This window comes from Danio aesculapii, chromosome 12 (assembly GCF_903798145.1).
Source record: "Danio aesculapii chromosome 12, fDanAes4.1, whole genome shotgun sequence".
Taxonomy (NCBI): domain Eukaryota; kingdom Metazoa; phylum Chordata; class Actinopteri; order Cypriniformes; family Danionidae; genus Danio; species Danio aesculapii.
The window spans coordinates 26,120,669-26,143,713 of record NC_079446.1 but is presented as its reverse complement, the minus strand read 5'-3'; the positions used below and the strand labels follow the sequence as shown (position 1 = coordinate 26,143,713).

The following is a 23,045-nucleotide window of genomic DNA, read 5'->3' as shown; positions in this document are numbered from 1 at the left end:
GGCAGTCTGGCCTGATATCCTTATACGAGCACTAAGAGTTCTAGACTGCAGAATTTGCCCTACAAGGAAAATAGAAACAAAATAAATATTTTACAAAACCTAAAATTTGTCTCAGGTGGCGAAAGTCTTGCAACACGCAGCCTAATTTGTCACTGGCCTGTTTACGAGAGTACTGTGTCTGAGAGTGTGTTGTGCTCCCATTACGCAGGAGTAGACGAAAGGATGTGGCAAAGCCCCCACGAGGAAGCTCAGGTGCTTTGTTATCTTGGGCATTCAGGTTAGCACAGATGACTGCGTCATTGTCAAATTAGCCAACATACTGAGCTCAGGGTCGCACCGAAATAACAACAATAATACGCTCACAAAAGCCTGCTAAGACAGAAATACACTTAGTAAGACCACTGAATCCTTGAAATCTCTGGGTGCGTTTGATTGGACGAGAAACTGTGAATTAACAAATGTTACTACGCAACAGTAGAACGCAAACAGTTCTAAAGGGGAAATTTGGAAGCATATTAGTTTGATGATGAGGAAGCTGATCATTACCTTGGCTCTTTGAATACGAATGAGGAATGGCAGTTTGGGGACATAACAATCTATGATGAATCACTCAAAGAGATACGTACCGGAAAACAAGCAAACACAAAACAAACAAAGACTCCTTTGAAACAGACTTTAGAGAATGCCATTAATTACCCTGAGGCTTTTGGAGAATCAATGCCAGGAAAGGTTGGAGCTCTCAAATTAAAAAAAAAAAAAAAGATCACCAAAGTATTCAGAGATGGAGAACACCTTACTGTTTCATCACATTTTCCTCTTCTTCCGCTACTTTCTTAAACATGAAATATTTTCTGTTAAAGGAATATTTCAAGCACACTGAAGATATGTCTTTATTTACAGTACTCCTACTCCTCGCCTCATTCCAATCCTACTAGTTCAGTAAAAACAACAGGTAAAAATTATTGAAATATATATATACAGTTAGGCCCATAAATATTTGGACATCGACACAATTCTAAACATTTTGGCTCTATACACCAACACAATCAATTTGAAATAAAACGAGATGTGCTTTAACAGCAGACTGTCAGCTTTAATTTGAGAGAATTTACATCCAAATCAGATAAACGCTGTAGGAATTACAACAGTTTGTGTATGTGCCTCCCACTTGTAAAGGGTCCAAATGTAATTGGACAATTGGTTTCCCAGCTGTTTTATGGCCAGGTGTGTGTTATTCCCTCATTATCCCAATTACAATGAGCAGATAAAATGTCCAGAGTTCATTTCAAATGGGCTGTGCTATTTGCATTTGGAATCTGTTACTGTCAACTACCAAAGTGAGATCCAAAGAGCTGTCACTACTATCAGTCAAGCAAGCCATCATTAGGCTCAAAAAAACCCCTACATCATTATATATATATATATATTAATGATGGTTTATTGTGACCATGTTATGCGTCATTTACTGTACATATTGTGTGTTTTGTATACTCAAATGTAAACATAAGTCTAGGTTGCTCCCAGTAAAGGCGATGCTGCTGTTACAGCTGCCGCCTGCGCTCAGACAGGCTCATTTTTTCTATGTCTGTGCACCAGAAAGATGAAAACATCTCAACTTTCCAGAATGCCACAAGCACACTCCAGGTCATTTGACAAGAACCGACCAATCAGCGTCAGCCTTTACAAAACAACACTGAAGTCTCAGAGAAGATGGAGGAACAGCTGATTGTAGATATACAGAAATAAGCAGAGCTGTATGATTTGTCAAATGACTTTTATTTTACACCAACCAAAGAATCGATACATGGAGACCAACGAGGGACTGTAATGACGCAGGATTGGTCAAGAATGTGATTATTGTATTAGCCAGATACATAGTTCATTTATCCAAACAGTATTATAACCTTACAGCTACTCGGAAATACTTTCTACATAGCAACAGACGGATTGTGTTGTGCAACTGATTAATATTACACTAATTAGCTACTTATTGTAGTTACTAAAGATGTTAAAGAAGAGTATGGGCTCATGGTTGCTTTGGATGCACTAAAAGTACATTTGCATACGAGAAATATATATAAGTAAATATAATAAAGGTATCTCTATAATAGCTACTTTAATAATATAAGTGTACTAGGTCTAATTCATACATAATAATAGTAAAACTGCCATATTTTTGCCATAATTTTGGTTATTGTCGATTTGGTAGATACAATATGAACACAGCAATTATGTGCCATATTGACAAAACCTATATCTTAATACATTTCATATTTTATCTTAATATATTTCATATAGTTCATTTTTTTATGAACAAAGATTCACTGCATCATTTATTCAAGCAATTCATCCAAAATGCTGATTCATTAGGAAACAAAGGTGACTATCATTATGAATGGATCAATGAATCATTGACAGATGATTCAATCAAAATCAAAATAATTTAGGAATAAATATGTCTTGCTTTGAGACGTAAAATTGTTCAGATTCTTTTGTAAAATTTCTCTGTAATACTTAAAACAGACAACATTGTGTCTAAAATGAAACTTGCTCAGTGTTAACATCATTTTTGATGAAAGTTTTAAATGTCATCCGTTAGGCTCCAAAAAGAAAGAAATACCATGACCGGTTCATTACGTTGAACATAAAAAAAAATCAAATCACTGCACAATTGGCTTTTAAAACAGTCTTTTTTTCACCGGCTGACATACAGCAGTTCATTAATCTGAGTATTTCATGAATCACAGTTGATTCAATGATCCGTTCATAGCAGTTCTCCAATTAACAGCTCACTGGACAGGAAGATTGTCAGTGAATCACTCACTGGACAGGAAGATTGTCAGCAAACCATTTCATTTAAACATAGTATTACTTTAGAAGTGCTGGAATATAGCACACACACTAGGGACTATTTTTATGCTGATCTCTCTTTCCTATTTTGGGGGCGAATGAGTTGTAACAACTATGCTCTATTGACCTTATTCTTCACGTATGAGCAGACACAGGCAAAAATTGTGGTCTCATTCACTTTAATTGATTTTTAGTTGTAAAAAACTGCTTGTTATGCAGCTTGATGTTGCAAATTGGTATTTTGTAATGATATTATTTGCATTTTGTATATGAGTCATGAACAAACTTGTTTGTAAATCAATTAATTTGACTTGTTTTCTTCCATTTGTTATTCCAAGTCATTTCTCCCTCTAAAACAGTTGCCGAAAGAGGTCAATAAATGCAAAATACCTAGTGAAGCTTGAGATTTTTTGTTCAAAGAAAGAAATAAAACATTTATCTGGGCATGGAACAACAACAAGAGTAAGTAAATGATTAAGCATTTTCAAAAAATTACTACATTTTCCATCTCCCAATAAATAAAAGCAACACTTCCTGATGGTCTGCGGAAAGTGACCAAAACGAGGAGAAAAGGAAAACAAGAGGCAGTCATCAGCCATCAAGCTCGGGGCTGAGGAGGGATTTAAGGAGAGGCTCTCTGAGGAAATGATCTTTGCGGGGTTTATTGGAAACAGCGTGAGCTGGAGTGTGATCTGTGAGTGAGAAACTTAATCGCCTCTCCTCTCATTCCAGTCAGCTCCATTTCTCACATTCCTAGAAAATGGCTGCCAGCGAGCCCGAAGGCTCCTGCAGCCCACAGGCAAAAACTAGCCATACCTGACAGCTCGCTCGCACTTTGAAAACACCACTCAAAGCCCTGCTGGCCACAACACAGAGGCCTGGTAACCGCGATGTTTTACACTTCAGAAAGCATACACGCTCACACGCATACATACAAATGAACAGTACACATATAGAAGGCGCTTTGGTTCAGTATCATAGAGGTAAAGAGAGGGGAAGAGTCACTTACTGGTAGTACAGTTTATCCTGATACAGTCTAGATGGGGGAGAACAGACAAGATGTAAATTCAGCCTTCAAGGTTATGACTGCAGACATCCATTACAACACATCGCCCACAGACTGGGGACGAACACGCAAACCGAGCGGAGCAGAGAGGCGCTGTTTCGCTGACCAGATACGCGCTCTTTCTTTTCTACCTCCTGCATGCCGATAATGAAGCCCAGGTGGAGTGGATACAGTCTCGCTGCTTGCGCTAATGAATATTCATGCCTGCGCCGTGCCATAATATATTTAGAATTAGGGAAATTTGGCATGTATTGAAATGTGATTATACCCAGTTCCATACGAGTCTCGGGACTACTGAATATTCAGAGGTAATTGATTAATTTGCTCTCTGGGTTAGCTAGGAAAGCAGCACAGGAAGCAGAAAAGAGAGAGAATCTTGCCAGAGAAACAGGCTGTCCTCGCCAGTGGCGCTGCTGATGCTCTCGTATGCACATCCTTTTTAAAAACCATCTCCATTTAATGAGTGAAAACAGACGAATTATATTTGAAGGATTTGGAAAAAAAAGGCCACAAGATAAGATGGAGAGAAAGGAAGAGAGTGAAAACTTGTGTTTATGGACGTGTCGCAGCAGAGCACCAGAGCATGTCCACAGTAAGCCTTAGCCTCCTGGGAGAAGAGCTGAATTCAGAATGCTCCCGTAGATAAAAACACTCCAAAAAAAACCCACAGCCCTTGACGTGAGGTTCACTTTTTTCCTGCTTGCATGTGAGAAGAACCCCACGCTCATGAATAAACATTGGAATAACACGTTGGATGGTGGGCTCTCACAGTGAAGCTTTCAGAAGGAAAGCCAGTATTTGTGTGTTTGCCTTGAGAATAAAAAAGAAAAGAAAAGAAAATACCTCTCAGTAATTTCCCCACAGGCAGTATACTGACATGATCATTATTAATGCTGCTAATACTGCTTTTAAATAAATTATACTCAGGGCTCAGCAATAAAGATTAGTTTTCCAAAGTAGATTTACTTGGCCTGCAAACAACAAAAAAAAGAGGCTGCCACAAAAGAAAGATTTTCATGTTTTTTATATGCTTCCAATCTATTTTTGTGTGTTAAAAATGCATTAACCATTCATTTGTATTCCGTTTATTTTTTTAATATCTGTAAAGTGTCAAATATATGCGCCAAAAGGTGAGAGGCTTTATTTTTTATGTGTTTTTTTTACATGGTAAGTAACTTAAATTTCAACATATGGGTGAAATAATGTTCCATCGTCAATCAGTCTAACAAATTAATGTATAAATGACATACTGATTTAGACTTGTTACTGTTGAAATACATTCAATTATAAGTAACCATTCTAAATTTGATTCTTTTTTTTAATTAATATAAACTGCTTACTGACAAACGGCAAAGTATAAAGCCTTAAAATTACAAATAATTTGTATTTTGCAGCAACAAAATACTATTATAATGTTTATTTTAATGTTTCAAATAACTTAAAATGTTAACATATGGGTAAGAATAATGTATCATCAATCAGTCTAACAAATAAATGTAAAAACGACAAACGGATTCAGACTTGTTACTGTTGAAATACACTAAATTATGAGTAACCATTATACATTTTATTATTTTTAAAATCAGTACAAACTGCTTACTGACAAATGGCAAAGTATAAAGCCCTAAAATTACAAACAATTTGCATTTTGCAGCAACAAAATACTATTATAATGTTTATTTTAATGTTTTAAATAACTTAAAATGTTAACATATGGGTGAAATGATATTCCATCGTCAATCAGTCTAACAAATTAGTGTAAAAACGACATACTGATTCAGACTTGTTACTGTTGAAATACATTAAAATATAAGTGATCATTCTAAATTTGATTATTTTTTAAATCAGTACAAACTGCTTTCTGACAAACGGCAAAGTATAAAGCCTTAAAATTACAAATAATTTGTATTTAGCTCCTACAAACTACCATTATAATATTTATTTTAATGTTGGTGTCTATTGTAATGTTTCAAATAACTTAAATGTTAACATATGGGTGAAATAATACAAAATAATAAAAAAATGAAACAAGATAGTAATTCAGACTTGTTATTATTGAAATACTTTAAATATGTAACCCTATAAAGTTGTTTTACTTTTTAAATTACTTACAAGACTTAAAATTACAATTAGTATTTTGGGGTTCAATGTCATCCCTAAATAGAAGGTTCAACATGTCATCAAATGGCTCTTGTTAGATACCTGAGAACATTTTGGGTATATAAACTGAAAATATTGTTGATTCATATACTCAACACATATTTCATTTAAAAGTGTTAAGCAAACACCAGTACAGTGTTGAACAATTGATTTAAGAGTGTTAACACTGACTAGTGTTCAGATAATCTTTTGTGGTGTTTTATATGTACACTATAAGAGTTTACTATTTAACAATGTCTAAGTGTTGATAATATCAACTCTTTCAAAAGTGTTAATTCAACACCTTTATAGTGGTTCCCATATAAACTCTGAGGGAGTGTTAATTTTAACACTAAGAGAGTTAAATCTACTATCTAACATTTGCAGAGTAGTTTTTATTCTTACCAGCTTTCTAGACACATTTTTTTCATCAAAACCTCATTCATTTTAGACATCTAGACTGCATTACTTTAATGATATCTCAGCAGAAAGCACAACAACTATGTTGACTGCATAAAATAAAACCAAACGGTTACATTTTTACACATAAAATTTGACGTACAGAATCACAATGTAAAACTGGTCTATCATCTAATGTATAATGCTTATTGTTGAGCCCTGGTATCACTTATTAGCATTCAGTATGTTAGGCCTGTAGCAGCTTTTCCAAAACCCTATGTCCCAAACATGAATTTGCCTTTAAGCTAAAACCTAAATCTTAGCTTTAAAAACAAATAAAAAATCCTCAAGGTTAACTTTATCTTTAAACCACTAAAAAGTACAGTACCGCTGAGACTCCCAACCGAGCAGCACAATACAACGGCTTTTTGTTCTGGCTGGTGCTGTATAATATAAAACCTTGCTCGAATCCTGTGAGAAGGCCCCCCTTTCCCATTACTATCTTTTGCAAAGCATACTTCTGGAATGGAGAATCGATATTTCTCCCGCACAGCCTGGGCTGTCCCATGCTTCAGTGTGTGCTATGATGGAGTGGAGGGCCAAGAGGAATTCAGAACATTACACAAATCCAGCTCTATCTTTTTCCCATGAGGCTGCAGCCCCGTCGCGTGTCGTCAACCACAGTGAAAATCGTGGCCGCTAACAGCCAGAGAGCAACGTGTGTCCACCCTAACAGGGAGTGCAGTATACCTCTGGGACAGAAGGAATTATTGCTGCTTGTGGGAGTGTGTGTTTGAGGTGGGAATGTTTCAATTTACCTACAGTTGACATAGCATGCAAGAGCGAGCTCTAAAAGATTTAACAGAAAAATGCCAATCTCCTATTTAAATTATTAAAGCTTACCGTGCACTGTAAAAACGAACAGTGAAAGTACATTAAATGAGTTCATTACACTCAAATATTAAATAAATGAATTGTGTTTGAAAGAAAATGTATTAACAAAACAGTTCTTGAGGTTTTTTAGAGACGACTTAATTGTTTTTGTTCAATCAACTTAAAATGACTGTAAAAACCATTATGTTAACTTAATCAATGATATGATTGTGCGGATCCCAGCATTTTTACAGTGCAGATAATATCGTATCTCCATCAGTACACATTAAAATATGACAATTTAATAATAATCAGAACATCTACAGTCCAGTTTAGATTAATTAAAAATGAGTTTAGTTAACTAAAAATTTTATTGTATTAATGCCAACTTAAACTAAGTGAGTAGGAGATTTCTAGTTCCCAGCAAACTGTGTCCCACTGAAAAAACTAAATGTGTGTTGAAGTTAAGTGTAATTGTGTGTGTTTTTGTACCACACTAACATACAGTATTGAGACATAAATAAATATGTACTCTATGTTGGGATTTACACATGTTATGACCCAACAGTCAACTTTATCAAATGAAATGAGTGTAGTTAACTCAAAATTTACTGAAAGGTAATTCAACTCATTTGAAAAGAGTTTTGAACTCAGTGTTGAAGGTAATGAGTTAATTAAATACCTCATTACTTCAACTTAAATGGAGCAAGTTCACAGTACTCATATAGGTTAGTGTTTTTTTTTTACTCAAATGATTTGTAGCTCAAACAGTTGCCAGAGTTGCCTTAACTTATTGGCTTTTACAGTACTCAGCTGGTTTGAGTTTATTGGGTTTTACTATGCTGAAATTGCTTTGTTTACTCAAATGGATTAAGTTCATGGTACTCATTAGAATTAGTTTTTGAACTTAAAGGTTTTGTTGCAATCGGTTTCCTCAAATGGTTTGAGTTACCTTAACCTTTTGGGTTTTACAGTTTATTGGGGGAAAGCTGTAAATACTACATGAATAATAACTATAATCATGCATGTATATATAAAAATATATGTTTTTGATAGTTACATTTAACATATGCTCTCACTAACACATATAACGTTTATGATAAATGGATAAATGCAACATTTTTGCAAATTTACAAATGCATGTTACTTTATTCTATATGTATAAATCAATTAATTGCAAATATTTGAAGTCTAATCAATATTTTGTGAAAACAAATTGTTAATGAGATACATTTACGTCACCCCACTTGTCACAAACAACCTTTTGTAGTACAAAATAACATTTCTATTCAATTTCCTAAAAAAAATCTACTAAAAAGTAACTGAAAAACTAAATCTACTAAAAATGTTCAACTAACTATATGTAAAAAAGTTAATTTACTCAAATGTTTGGATTTGAGGCAATATGTTTACACAACTTTAAGTAATCTGAAGTTATCTGCACTGTAAAACCCAAAAAGTTAAGGTTGTACCTCAAACCATTTGAGGAAAACAATTTAAGTTCAAAAACTAATCCTAATGAGTACCGTGAGCTTAATCCATTTAAGTAAAAGAAGTAATTTGAGCACAGTAAAACCCAGTAAACAAAGAGAATTCAAACCAACTGAGTACTGTAAAACCGAATAAGTTAAGTCAACTCAAACTGTTTAAGGAAACCGATTGCTACAAACCATTTGAGTAAAAAAAAACTAATCTATATGACTACTATGAACTTATTCCATTTAGGTTAAAATAATGAGGTATTTATTTAACTCATTATTTTCAACACTGAGTTCAAAACTCAGAATTAGCTTTCACTAAATTTTGAGTTAACTACACTCATTTAATTTGATAAAGTTGACTGTTGGGGTTTGCAGTGTATTTAAGTAATTTTTTAGTGTGTGATGTCATACAGAGGGACAGAGTGTAAGTCTGGTGTATTGATTTTACATGTTTAGTCCATATTAGAAAATTGGAACTACTCTAACAAAAATCACTTAAGATCATGGTGCAAAATTTGGTAGTCCCCAATCAAAAAACGAAGAGAAAATAAAAAAAATTAAATTGAGATTAACAGAAAAATCAAGGAGCATGTTATATTTAATTACTTTTTGTAGGCTATAATTAATTTTGAAACACTTCCTTTACAAATAAATGCTTTTGTTTGTGTCTTAAAGATCTTCAGTCTTAAGTCATTGCCTATACCTGTTTAAGAAAACCGTTTTGTTCACTGAGAAATGCATCAAAATCGTAATTTCCTCATTTATGCTTCCGCACTGTAAGCAGACATGCTAAATGGCAGAGACTATGTCACACTGCCACATGGGAACGGCTGACATTTATCTATTCAGTGGAGGAACTTTTCATCTCGGTTTTGCATCAGAAATACCTGACATGATGTGGGAGGACAGTTAAGCGAGTGATGTTCACATTTACTTACTGAACTAGTTTGAACTCGCAGAGGTGGTGCTTTATGAATGCAGCAAGACAGTATAATATTAAGCGATGGATGAAAATTGCCGTGGCTCCTGGGGAAATGTAAATGAAACATTACTGGGCGGAACAATGGCTTGTCAGTTTTGGTGACACGTGTAACGCTCCAGCGGTTAGTGTATAGTGTGCAGGTGTAGGGCTGCTGTATGTTGGTTGAAGGCAGGGAATGTGCACTCTCTGGTAGGGAAAGACTACAGTGCTCATCTGGGAGTGAGCGCTTGGCCGCAGACTCTGGCCGTTGAAGGTTCTACATCCTTCTCTTCAACACAGAGATTTTCAAATGTATTGTGTGTGTATGTGTGAGAGAGAGAGAGAGAGAGAGAGAGAGAGAGAGAAAGAAAGAGTGAAAGAGAGAAAGAGCATAGAGTTAACACTATACTTTGGAGATTAATTTGTTCCAAAACTAAGCTAAATTTGATAAAACCTAAGTTTAGAGACATCTAGTAAGGATTGTAAAAATATATATTACAGTAAATATAATATAATATAATATAATATAATATAATATAATATAATATAATATAATATAATATAATATAATATAATATAATATAATATAATATAATATAATATAATATAATATAATGTTTGGGGTCTATAACTTGTTTTATTCTTTAATTTTTTAAAAGAAGTCTTGTATTTACAACAAAGCTTCATTTATTTGGTCTTACTGCATAAAAAAAAAGATCATTTATTAAAAGTTATCATTAATTGATGTTCATTTTAATATAATAATGTAAAATATTATACATATTTCTCGTTTAACACAAAATGCAGTACAAACTGTAATTTATCCCTACAACTGCTGTTTCAGAAATCATTCTATTATAAAATTTTGGGGGTTTTTAATGTTAAAATGTTACAATACTTAAAAATAGCTCTATACTATTTTTGTAATTTAAAAAAATATATTTACTTCCTAAAAAGTTTTTGAACAACTGCATTTAAAGTCTTGTTTTACTCTCAATTTTGATCATTTTAATAATAAAAACAAAACAAAAAAAACTACTGACCCCAAACTAATGTCCGTTTGAATGGTAATGTAATATACAGTTTTTCTCAGTCGCTTTGGTGCATTTCTCACAACACTATTTACATTTGCACAACAGGTAATGCATTTCTCAAAACAGTTAGTCAATTGTGCACATCACAGTAGCAGTTTCTCATTCCTTCCAACAAATTGCAAATGTTTTTGGACATTTATCAATTGCTTTCATACAACTCTCCGCTGTTTCATAACATTATCATTTGCTTATGTCATGTCAGTCAAAATTAACTAAACTTGTGAATGCTGAATAGTCATTCCATATAAAAAGTATAGTCCTCATTTCATTACTTGAGTCATTACATACAAAAATGTTGAACTAGTTGTCAAAATGTCAAACAATTTTTATAATTTTATTTAAATTTTTGTTGTTCCTAAAATGTCTTTTGAATTAAACAGTTTCATAAATGATTTACAGACCCATGTATGTTGTAGGTTCAGTTCCAATATGTACTGCAATATTGTTTACAGTTGTGCACAGCACTACCCAAAGGAAGTTTATGTTTGTTGTAAATAAGGGTGTATTTATTCTTTTGCACAATGCTGTGAATCAATTAGAATTGTAAAGAGCAAATGCAGTAAAAATGTGAAACATACATATTCAGTGTCTTGTACTCAGATACCTCACTAAATGCAGTGATGTCTAACTTTACTGTAGTTTTCAAATGGCATTTCGGGAAGTGTCACCAAAATTGGACTTTTTTTCATTGGAAAAAAATGTAGAGTAAACTGTCATAATGAAAACATGACAAAGCCATTTGACTATCCTGTTCATAAACAATGTTGGCAGGACTTTTCATCTTGATGACACTGACACTTTCATTGACATGGATACTTGCTTTTGAGGAATGAGCTCTCCATTTTGAGCAAGTAACACACTTTTGCAGGTTATCAACTAGGTTTTGCAGTTTATACTAATTGTTTTGAGAAATGCATTAACTGTTGTGCAGATATAAATAGTGTTGTGAGAAATGTAGTAAAAATATAATTAACCAATAGTGTATATACAAAAAATTCTTGCTGCCTTAATTTACTTTTTGTTTAGTTAAATCAAATTAACTTTTCTAGTCATCTCAACTTACGCCAGTCAAACTGACTAAAAATATTAAGTTATACATTTTGTATAACTTAGTAAAATTTGTTTAGGCAACAAAAATAATTGTTGTCATGACTTTTTGTCAATATATTTTTACAGAACAAATTAGAAGACTATTACTAACAATATATAACTTATATTTACACAAAATTGTACATTAGATAGATAGATAGATAGATAGATAGATAGATAGATAGATAGATAGATAGATAGATAGATAGATAGATAGATAGATAGATAGATAGATAGATAGATAGATAGATAGATAGATAGATAGATAGATAGATAGATAGATAAATAGATAGATAGATAGATAGATAGATAGATAAATAGATAGATAGAGCTGTATTTAAAAACAATAGAAGTCAAACATTTATTACATGTTTAAATCTCCATAGCCAACAACATATTTGTCAGAATTTGGCAAAAATTAATCTTACATTGTAAAACTCATTATCATACAGTAGATATATAATCTCATATGAGAAAAAAATAATTAAATAATAATTAAAAGCACACGATTCCATGCAGTGTTAACTTGTTATGCTTCACGTCTACTGTATGTGGGGTGGTGGTAACATCAAAGCGAGCACTCTGATTGGCAGATGTACCTAGATTGACAGTGAGTCGGACCCGCCCTCCGTCCAGCTCCAGCCTCAGAGTATCAGCAGAGTTCTGCGATGTGGTTGCCATTAGGACCCCATAGGCCCGCTGAGAACGAAAGCGCAGAGACACGTCCTCTGCTTCCGTGTGCATCACCACTGGCAGCTGGATCTTCATGAACTTACTACCGTCATAACTGAGGATGGTGGCATCTGAGAGACAGACAGACAGACAGACAGACAGACAGAAAGAAGACCAGGGAGAATTTAGGAAACAGAAAAGGAGGAGAGCGCTGGCAAGTGACTGTGATCATAAACCCCAGTGTTGAAGTTGACAGACGAATGTCTGTTTACTAAAACGCTTTAAAGCCAGACAACATAGCAACACAACTGCTCAAATTAGTAACATAAAAATACTCATTATGCAACATTATGCTATATTTCTTTTTATGGGGAGGCTGTGTTTATGAGGAAACTGCGTAATGTATATTTGCTTGTTATTTTGTTAGGTTGTCTGTTCAGATTTGTGGGAATGATGTTAAATAAATAATATGCTATAAATAAATAAATTTTTTTGTTTTTATTTTTTTCCAGAATTGTGCAAATTTAATATTTTATTATATTATATTATATTATATTATATTATATTATATTATATTATATTATATTATATTATATTATATTATATTATATTATATTATATTATATTTTTTTAAACAATTCTCATGTGCTTACCAAGGCTATATTTATTTAATCAAGATACAATCAAATCCATAATAATGTGAAATGCTTGAAACGCTTATTTGCAAAAACAGATTCAATTTTTATTTTATTTTTTTACAGTTTTCTTATATCATGTTTTTATGTTTTTCATTGAGGAATACAATTGCAAATAAAAAAGGGAAAACTGTGGAAATACTAAAACTGGACATTTTTAATAGCTTTCAGATATCAAGAGTATTTAAATTGTTTTTACAAAAATTGTGATTAATGAAAATTTAATAAAAATTATAGTAATTTGTGCAAATTCAAAACATTTTTTTTGCAAATGAATTTGGAGTTTGAATGAACTTGGATTTTTTTATTTTATTTTGTAATATTTAAAAATATACACTACCAGTCAAAAGTTTGGGGTCAGATTTTTTTATTATTATTATTAGTTTTATTTAATAATTTAAATGACAATTATTTTGTTCAGGTGGCATTTATTAAATGTAAAAAATGTAAAATTTGTAAACACTTATTTATTAAATATTTATTTATTACTTATTGTATGTAGTTTCAAATAAAAATATTACTCCAGTCATTACTGCTTTTATTATTATTACCATTAATAATACTAATACTACTACTACTAATAATAATAATAATTAATATTTGAGTGATTTCTGAAGGGGTGGTAACAATAAGTACATCCCCTTTGAAAATTAATATTCTTACATAGCTCAGTGAATATGGGCAACATAGAATGGAGCATTTTTACTAAACCTCAATTAAACTGTTAATAAACATTCAAAAAAGTGTGTGGTCACACAACATCATTAGGATAAGAAAATATAATTAATTAGACAATTAATTAATAATACAATTAATTGATAATTAATTTAATTAAAATTATATAATTATAATAATAGAATTAATAATTAATTAATGATACAATTAATTCAAATGGGATATTGTTTAATATTTCTCAAAACTGCTGGCACTATTTTCTTCAGTTCTATGTATATAATAAGCATGTACGTCCTTTTTATTCTTCCTTGTATATTAAAACTGAATCCTGACATATTGATTGAGCTGTGTTCAATATTGCACCATGATCTTAATTTATTTCCATATAAAACAGTAAAAGAGGAAAACGCTGGCCATTGACTGCGACCATAAACCCCAGTGTTGAAGGCGACAGATGAATGACCGCTTACTAAAAAGCTTTACAGCCAAGACACAGAAATCCTCAACAGCACCGCACAACAGTAGCAACACAACTGCTCGGTCCATGCAGAAGATAAATGCCATAAAAAATGCTCATTATACACCACATTTTATTTGTTTTTTTTTATGGCAAAGCCGTGTTTACGAAGACACGGCATAATGTATTCCTGCTGAGGGGCTTCTGAAACGCCGTTTACCGCCGTCCATTGCTTTAATCTGTTTATTCGTGGCACAATTATTTTATTGAGCAATTCAATTTAGTGGGCCGGATCTCAAGACATCTCATTTGCAGTGGGAGATAGTGGAGGTCTCAGAGCGACTGGCGTAATCTCACCAGCTGCTCAATCACAGATATTCAGTCCAGAAAGAGAACAGCACACACACACATACACACACACCAACCGACAGGGTCCACTGCCTGATCTACAGCCCTTCTGCACCTTTTTGCAGCATCAAAGAGGATTCTGGACCAGAAATAAACGTAGATCTACAAAACGTGTGTTGCTTGTTTAATTGAACACCTCGTCTGTTTTTTATTATCATGGAGAAAATCTGTTGAGGATATAATAAATGCAACAATAAATAAAGCATGTCAATGTAAGACAAATCATAACTTATATTTTGACACATCTTTGATCAAATCCCTAAAACTAAATGTGGTCTGACATTATGTAAACACTTTTCAAAAGGGTCAAGACAAAAAATTCCTTTAGAAGGCAAAAAATCAGGACAATCAAATACGTTTAAGACCCATTATCATCAAGGAAAATGCAAATGCTGATATAACTGATTGCGGTATATTTAATAAATAGTATCTTATCTTTGCATATGACTCAGTCTCTACTGTAGCCTGTGATTAATAATCAACCAGCTTTATTAGTTTTTGCAAACATTCAACATTGATGATCAGAGAAGTGCTAGGTTTATAGGTTGGCTAGATTCGTTCAAAAATGCGTATTCATCCAATTACCGAAATTTGCAAACTTTTCACCAATTAAAAAGTATTAAATTGCTGGAATACAGTGTTCTTTTTAGTAACAATCTCCAAAGCTGGCTTTCCACTATTGGACTGAACAGTTCTCTTTGCTTAGCCATTCCATTCCATGCCAATTTGGGCCAGTCAGCAGTTTACAATATGGTTTCATTTTCCATGATGGTGTTATATGGAGCTCTTTGGAATGAAATACAAATGTGTTGTACAATAGAAGAATATTGTAATATTTCTGTTTTGGGGACACTGTATAATAATAATTTATATTTTTACAGTACTGTCACTGTTGGGTTTAGGGTTGGGGTGGGGGTAGGTGTTAAAAATACAATTTATTGGGTAATTTAATAGGTAACATAAATGATAATCGGTACAACTACTGTTTTTATATTACTGTGACGGTTGGGTTTAAGTTTGGGGTAGATGTTAATAAAATATAATAAATGGGAAATTAAATTAAAAATAAATAATATAAATAATTCTTGTTAACTTCCGGCCACAACCATATCCGATCCAGCAAAAACCTCTTTTTTTCAGATATTAACTTAATCCAATAATAAAAATAAATAAATAAATAAAAAATAAATAAATAAATAGCCCGATTCCACTTAGCCAGCAATGAATAAACTGGCAGGCAATGGAGGTGGTGTTCCACCAAGATTATTTTAGTAAACGAAAACTAATAATAAAATTTGTGGTCAAAAAATACAATTGTTAACTGAAATAAAATAATAAAAAATATTCATAAGCATTCATTCTGTGGCAAAAAAAACGAACCTGTGGCTGTTTAGAGAAACACCTGTAGATGGTGCTTTTACCCACAAACACATCAGTCAAGCACATGATCATACACAAAAAAGCCCAAACTTTTCTTACTTACTCTTACTTCCAGGGCTGTTTATATCGAATTGATATTTCGATATCTCGATTATATCGAGTTGATATTTAGCCGCATTATGTTGGTGTTTTGTAACATCTAATTTTTACGGGGTGGGTCAATAGCACAATGCTCAACCCCCAACTTGGAGGACCAGGACTTGTGCGAAAAAACGGAGCACCCGGAGGAAACCCAAGCGAACACACTAACATGCAAACTCCACACAGAAATGCCAACTGACTCAGCTGGGGCTCGAACCACCAACCTTCTTGCTGTGAGGCGACAGTGCTACCCACCCACTGCGCCACCATGTCGCCCCCCAAACTTTTCTTAATAAATATAAAATGCATTCTATATTTTCTGCTTTTTGCTAAACATGTAAAACTGCCTGTTTAACTATAAAGTATCATCACTAACATAAAGACGTTTGTTTAAATTGATCATTTTTACTCTTTACAATTGAATGGTTTTGCACTCAGTGTTTGTTCAAACAATAGGGTTTATGCCGAGCTAGTGTTGTTCCCATACTGATAAACATCCGGTGAACGGTTATTTTGACTTTTTTTCCATTTTATACGATTCCTTTTACAGCATCGATGTTGTAATGTAATTAAAATACCTTCAGTTAAATAGACTTTGGCATTCATTCAGTGGCTGAAGCGTAAAACAAGACAGAAAGCCGTTTACTCGCAAGTGCCTGTCAGAATCGGCAGGCAAGCACAGAAGCTCTATTGAATATACTGGGTTAAAATAAATGCTCATATTATAAAGACATGGCGGGGAAAATGTAATTTAATGCAGTGCTTCTTGTACAATCTGAGACCTACTTAGCTAGTGGAGATCGCTGATTTTTAAAGAAAACAGACCTTAAACGCACCGATTTTGCAATTGCAAACAGTTCACCAGAAGCGCTTAACCCAGGTTACTGGCAAATTAAAAGTCCAATTAGCATGCTTCAGCATATACCCTATTATTTAATTTTTATTACTGTACTAAGAGTAAAGTATGTACAAGAGTTAATGCAAGGTGTGGAACACTAAAGTTTGCATGGCACTGGACATGTTGTTTTCAATCTGCTAAAATAGAATTACTAAAACTGAAACTGAAGCTACATTTTAAAAAACTAAAACAGAAACATGTTCACAAAACTAATATATAATGAACAAAATCCTTAACAAAACACACTAAAACTAACTGAAATGTACTGCAAATTAAAACACAATTAAAATAAAAACTTTATTACTAAAATACCTTATTTTTTTCATTTTAAAATACAAAATAATATTAACGGTGGCGCACACGCACTCTTCGAGGCAAGTTCAGCACGATTCTCTAACATTGCCTATAATTCAGTGTTGAACATCCCATGAAAGGCTTTGAAATGTGCATTTTTTATTTAATGTTTGATGTAATCTCAACTGAAACACAAAGTGGGTGGGACATAGTGTAGTTTCTGCCCCTTTTAAAAAACAGCCAATAGTGTTTTGCTTTATCAATGCTCTGCCAGTGAGAATGGTTGAGCTCAAGTGCATCAAATGAAAAGCAAATGAGAAGTGTCCTGAAGGGGGCGGGGCATGTGAGAGACTAGAAAGCATTTGATTGGTGGTGATTTGATGAGAAACTGTAGTATGAGGTGACGTGAATAAAACTGTTGACACATTTACAGTTAAAGTCAAAATTATTAACCCCCTTTGAATTTTTTTTTTCTTTTTTAAATATTTTCCAAAAAATGTTTAACAGAGCAGGGAAATTTTCACAATATGTCTGATAATATTTTTTCTTCTATAGAAAGTCTTATTTGTTTTATTTCGGCTAGAATAAAAGCAGTTTTTAATTTTTTAACAAACATTTTAAGGTCAAAATTATTAGCCCCTTTAAGCTGTATATTTTTCAATAGTCTACAGAACGCTACGGTTACTAAAGTAACCCTTCGTTCCCCGAGGGGGGGAACGGAAATGCTATGTGGAAACTTCCACTATGGGGATTTCGTCAGAATCCAATCATCTGAAAGAGTATAAAAACGGGCCAATGAAATGCCAATGAGTTGGCAGCGTCAGCGTGCACAGCTGGCGTCAATGACAATCAGTCATGCTATAAAGACGCAGCCAGTGCCATGCTCGACATCCTTTTCTAGCTGAAGAGACTTTCACGCTCAACAGCTAAGGGACAATCGTTGTGGCGAAGGAACATAGCATTTCCGTTCCCCCCCTCGGGGAACGAAGGGTTACTTTAGTAACCGTAGCGTTCCCCTTCGGATGGGGAACTCCAATGCTATGTGGAAACTTCCACTATGGGGAAATCTATGGAAAACGCCACAACGAAAGAACCTTACTGCGCCCCTGGCGAAGGGTGTGCCACGCAGTAGAGCAAGCGCACCTACAACGCCCCGAGACACAGTCTTCCAACGTGTCCCCTGGCCCTCACTTACCTGTTCAGAAACGGTTATATTTTTCGGGGAGTCGCAATAACCCTGTAAAAAGGTTTTGATACGACAGTACGTTGGGAAAGCGTTCAGTCCCGATAGGGAGGACGCTGCGGAGCTCACCTGCTACCCAGAGGGGAGACCTGGTGACAATCTATGGACCAGCCCAGAGATGGGGGGGTCCTAGCATAAGGATGGTTAGCGGGGAGGGAAGACACGAGCCTGCCCTAGAAGGGGGGACTATACCGTGGCTGTGTGAACGTATGGGATCGCCAGCGGGGATCACACATAGCAGGCACCTATACCCAGAACGCGGGCTGACCAGCGGGCATGCCGACAACGTAACGGGCCAACACCTGACTCCTCCGCTGAGTCAGGTGCTGGGGGCCTCGGAGGAACTCTGCAGGGTTCGCCAAAGAAATGGGGAACTAAACTGACAAAGCTGAAAAAGCGCACGTATCTCCGGGTTAGGGAGAGTGGCGCAGCAAGCGTGTTTCGACACCTCAACCGAATCGTTTCCTCAATCACCAAGGGTCGCCTAATACCCTTGAGGAAACCGGCTCCACTCGCAGATTGTAACCTTGCAAATGTATTGGGTGTCACCCAACCCGTAGCTCTACAAATGTCTGTCAGAGAGGCGCCGCGTGCTAACGCCCAGGAGGATGCGATGCTCCGTAATGGAGTGCGCTCCCACCCCCGGGGGACACGGCTCACCCTGGCCCAAAGGCGAGGGAGATGGCATCCACTACCCAGTGGGCCAACCTCGGTTTAGATACGGCACTTCCCATCTGCCGACCACTGTAATGGACAAAGAGCTGGTCAGAGGATCTAAGGCTCTGAGTGTGGTCCCCATATATTCGCAAAGCGCGAACAGGACACAACAATGAAAGGGCTGGGTCTGCCTCCTCCGCGGGCAGCGCTTGCAGGCTCACTACCTGATTGTTAAACGGCGTGGTAGGAACCTTGGGCACATAGCCGGGCCGGGGTCTCAGGACAACGTGAGAGTAGGCCGGCCCGAATTCTAGGCACGAGTCACTGACCGAAAATGCCTCCAGGTACCTAACCCTCTTAACCGATGCCAACACGACCAGCAGAGCTGTCTTCAAGGACAGAAATCTCAAGGATACTGAGTCGAGTGGTTCGAAGGGATCCCCACGTAGGCTCGTAGCACTACCGCGAGATCTCAAGAGGGTATGAGAGGGGGGCGGGGGAAAACATCCGCCTCGCACCTCTGAGGAACTGGATGATGAGGTTATGCCTCCCCACGGTGCCGCCATCCACGCATCATGATGAGCGGAGATGGTGGCCACGTAAACCCTCAGTGTGGAGCGCGACAGCCTTCGCTCCACCTGTCCTGAAGGAAAGAAAGCACAACACTGATCTGGCAAGATCGGGGGTCTTCTCGGCGAGAAGCGCACCACTCAGTGAATAGACTCCACTCCAGGGCGTAGGCATGCCTCGTAGAGGGTGCACTAGCCTGAGTGATGGTATTAACCACCGCCACCCGTAGGTTACCTAAGTCTTCCTCGTCGCGTCTTATGGACCCCACGTGGAGGTTCCACAGAACTAAGCGAGGGTGCCAGATGGTGCCCTGTCCCTGAGAGAGTAGGTCCTCTCTCAAAGGGACTCGCCAGGGGGGGCGTCGCGAGGAGGGAGAGTTCTGATATCCAGGTCCGGTTGGGCCAGGGGCGCAACTAGCAAGACCTGCCCCTCGTCCTCCCTGACCTTGCACAGAAACTGCGCGAGTAGGCTCACTGGGGGGAGTGCATACTTACGCATGACTCGGGGTGGAGTCGCCATTCTCCCGGGGAAGGAGCTGCCGTGAGAGCCTGTTGGCCGCACGGTTGAGCCCATCCGGGGTGTGAATAGCAAGCAGCGACTTCAGCCGCGTATGACTCCAGAGGAGCAGACGGCGAGCGAGCTGAGACATGCAGCGGGAGCGTATACCCCCCCATCCGGATGGAATACGCTACCGCGGCCGTGCTGTCCGTCCTGACCAGCACGTGTTGCCCCCTCAGTCACCGGTAAAAAGCGGCGCAGAGCGAGAAACACTGCCAACAGCTCTAGGCAGTTGATATGCCAATGCAGCTGGGTTCCCCTCCACAGGTCCGCAGCAGCATGCCCGCTACACACGGCCCCCCCACCCCATACTGGAGGCATCTGCCGAAACGACAGCCTGCCTGGACGCCTGACCTAGGGGCACACTGGCCCGTAGGAAGGAGGGGTCCTTTCCAGGGGGTGCGGGTGCGGTGACACAGCGCAGTGACAGTCACTCGGTGTGGGCCCGCGTGCCATGCGCGTCTGGGGACCCGATCGTGAAGCCAATGCTGTAGTGGTCTCATATGGAGCAATCCGAGCGGCGTGGCCGCGGCTACGGATGCCATATGCCCCAGGAGCCTCTGAAATAATTTCAGGGGGACCACTTTTTTTTCTGTCGAACTCTCTCAGACAGTTCAGCATTACCTCGGCGCGCTCTCGTGAGAGGCGCGCCTCCATAGTGATCGAGTCCAGCTCCAACCCGAGAAAGGAGATGCTCTGCACGGGGGCGAGCTTGCTCTTTTCTCGGTTGACCTGAAACCCCAACGGGCGGAGGTGCCGGAGCACCTTGTCTCTGTGCATAATCAATTGCTCCCGAGAGTGGGCTAAAAATCAGCCAGTCATCGAAATAATTGAGCGTGCGGATGCCGGCGAGCCGAAGGGGCGCGAGGGCACCCCCCGCGAGCTTGGTGAAAACTCGCGAAGACAGAGAGAGCCCGAAGGGGAGGACCTTGTATTGCCATGCTCGACCTTCAAACGCAAACCGCAGAAACTGCCGGTGGCGTGGAAGTGTGGAGATATGAAAATACGCGTCCTTCAGATCTATTGCTGCAAACCAATCCTGAGGACGAACGCATCGCGTGATGCGCATCTGCGTAAGCATTCCGAAGCGCAGCCTGTGAAGGCAGCGGTTCAAAATGTGCAGATATAGGATTAGCCATAGCCCACCGCTTTTTTTTTTTTTTTTTTTGGGGCACGATGAAGTGCGGGCTGTAAAACCCGCGCTCCATCTCGGCTGGAGGGCCGGCTCGATTGCATCCTTCGCCAGGAGGACAGCAATCTCCTCTCGCAAGACAGGGGCGGACGCAGGACTGACCCTGGTCGCCCGTGAACCTGGGAGGCCGTTTAGCGAACTGAATCGCATAGCCGAGTCTGGTCGTATGGATGAGCCATTGCGATGGGCTGGCCCGCGCTAACCAGGCAGGCAGAGCCCCCGCAAATGGTCCCACCCGCACGATCGCTGACGTGCCAGCGGCGGGGCAGCGTAGAGTGAGTGGGCTCATCCGGGGAGCGCTGGGGTCCCACAGGAGAGCAGGAGAGGAGATGTTCTCGTCTCGCACTCAAACTCCAGGAGAGGGGCTGGGAGTGGAGAGAAAGGAGACCGTTCTCTCGTGCTCCATGAGCCATTGGCGAAATGCACCGATCCTGCAAGCTGGAAGGCATAGCGTCCCAGACTGGCAGTGTTCGGGCTGTCACATCCGGAGGAGGGGAAAAGTGCTCTTTCACTGAGGATTTTGATGGCGTTTTTTTTTTTTTTTTTTACGCCTTTAAATAACGTGCCCCGCCCTCCAGCGGGGAAAGAGCAAATTCCCTCCTCCCCAGATGGCCCGCCTCAGGTACGCTTCGCGGTCCGTTTTACCGAACTTAGCGGCGCCCTGGGCGGGGGACGCTGGTTGCCGGCGCGATGCTCGGCGCAGCCGCGTGGCCGGAGGCGCAGGCGGGGGCGGCGAAGCAAAGCTGCGGGCGGGCGTCCTCGGCGAAAAAGCAGTGGATGTGGATGGCTCGGCGGGGGGGAGCGGTCATACAATCCCGCCGATAGAGACCTCGCCCATCGCCTCCGACTGCTCTATCACCGGCGTGAATTCCTGGGCGAATTCACCGCCAGTGTCGCCGAACAGGCCAGCCTGGGATATGGGTGGGTTAAGAAAGCGAACTTTGTCAACGTCACGCACATCACCAGGTTTAGCCTGAGGTGGCATTCCTGGATCACGGATGTGATCATCGTCCTTCCCAGGGCACACACAGCCGACTTTTTTTTTTTTTTTTTTTGTAAGAGCATAGTCGGTTGCGGTGCGGAGCGCATGCTCAGTCCTGGGTCAGAACCATCCTCGCGCAGCCGGGCCAGCGCCTGCGCTTGGTAGCGCTGGTAGGTGGCCATAGCGTGCATGGTGAGGGGGAAGGCGCACGCAGCACACTGCGTGAGCCTACTGTGCCCATCCAGGAAGAAGGGGATGGGGAGGCTTAGAA

General features: G+C 38.3%; 1 protein-coding gene across 18 annotated transcripts in view; it reads right to left on the bottom strand.

The window, feature by feature from the left end:
* The window catches only part of nrxn1a (neurexin 1a), a 317,361-nt gene that overhangs the window by 128,946 nt on the left and 165,370 nt on the right, over window positions 1-23,045 (bottom strand). For 11 of the 18 annotated variants that reach the window (XM_056468880.1, XM_056468881.1, XM_056468889.1 and 8 more), the window contains 2 exons: window positions 12,552-12,755; window positions 3,860-3,886 (listed from right to left, as the gene is read on the bottom strand). In XM_056468880.1, the coding sequence (XP_056324855.1) occupies window positions 3,860-3,886; window positions 12,552-12,755 (231 nt within the window). The remainder of the gene's footprint in view (window positions 1-3,859; window positions 3,887-12,551; window positions 12,756-23,045) is intronic. The other 7 variants (XM_056468885.1, XM_056468887.1, XM_056468892.1 and 4 more) reach the window with 1 other exon arrangement.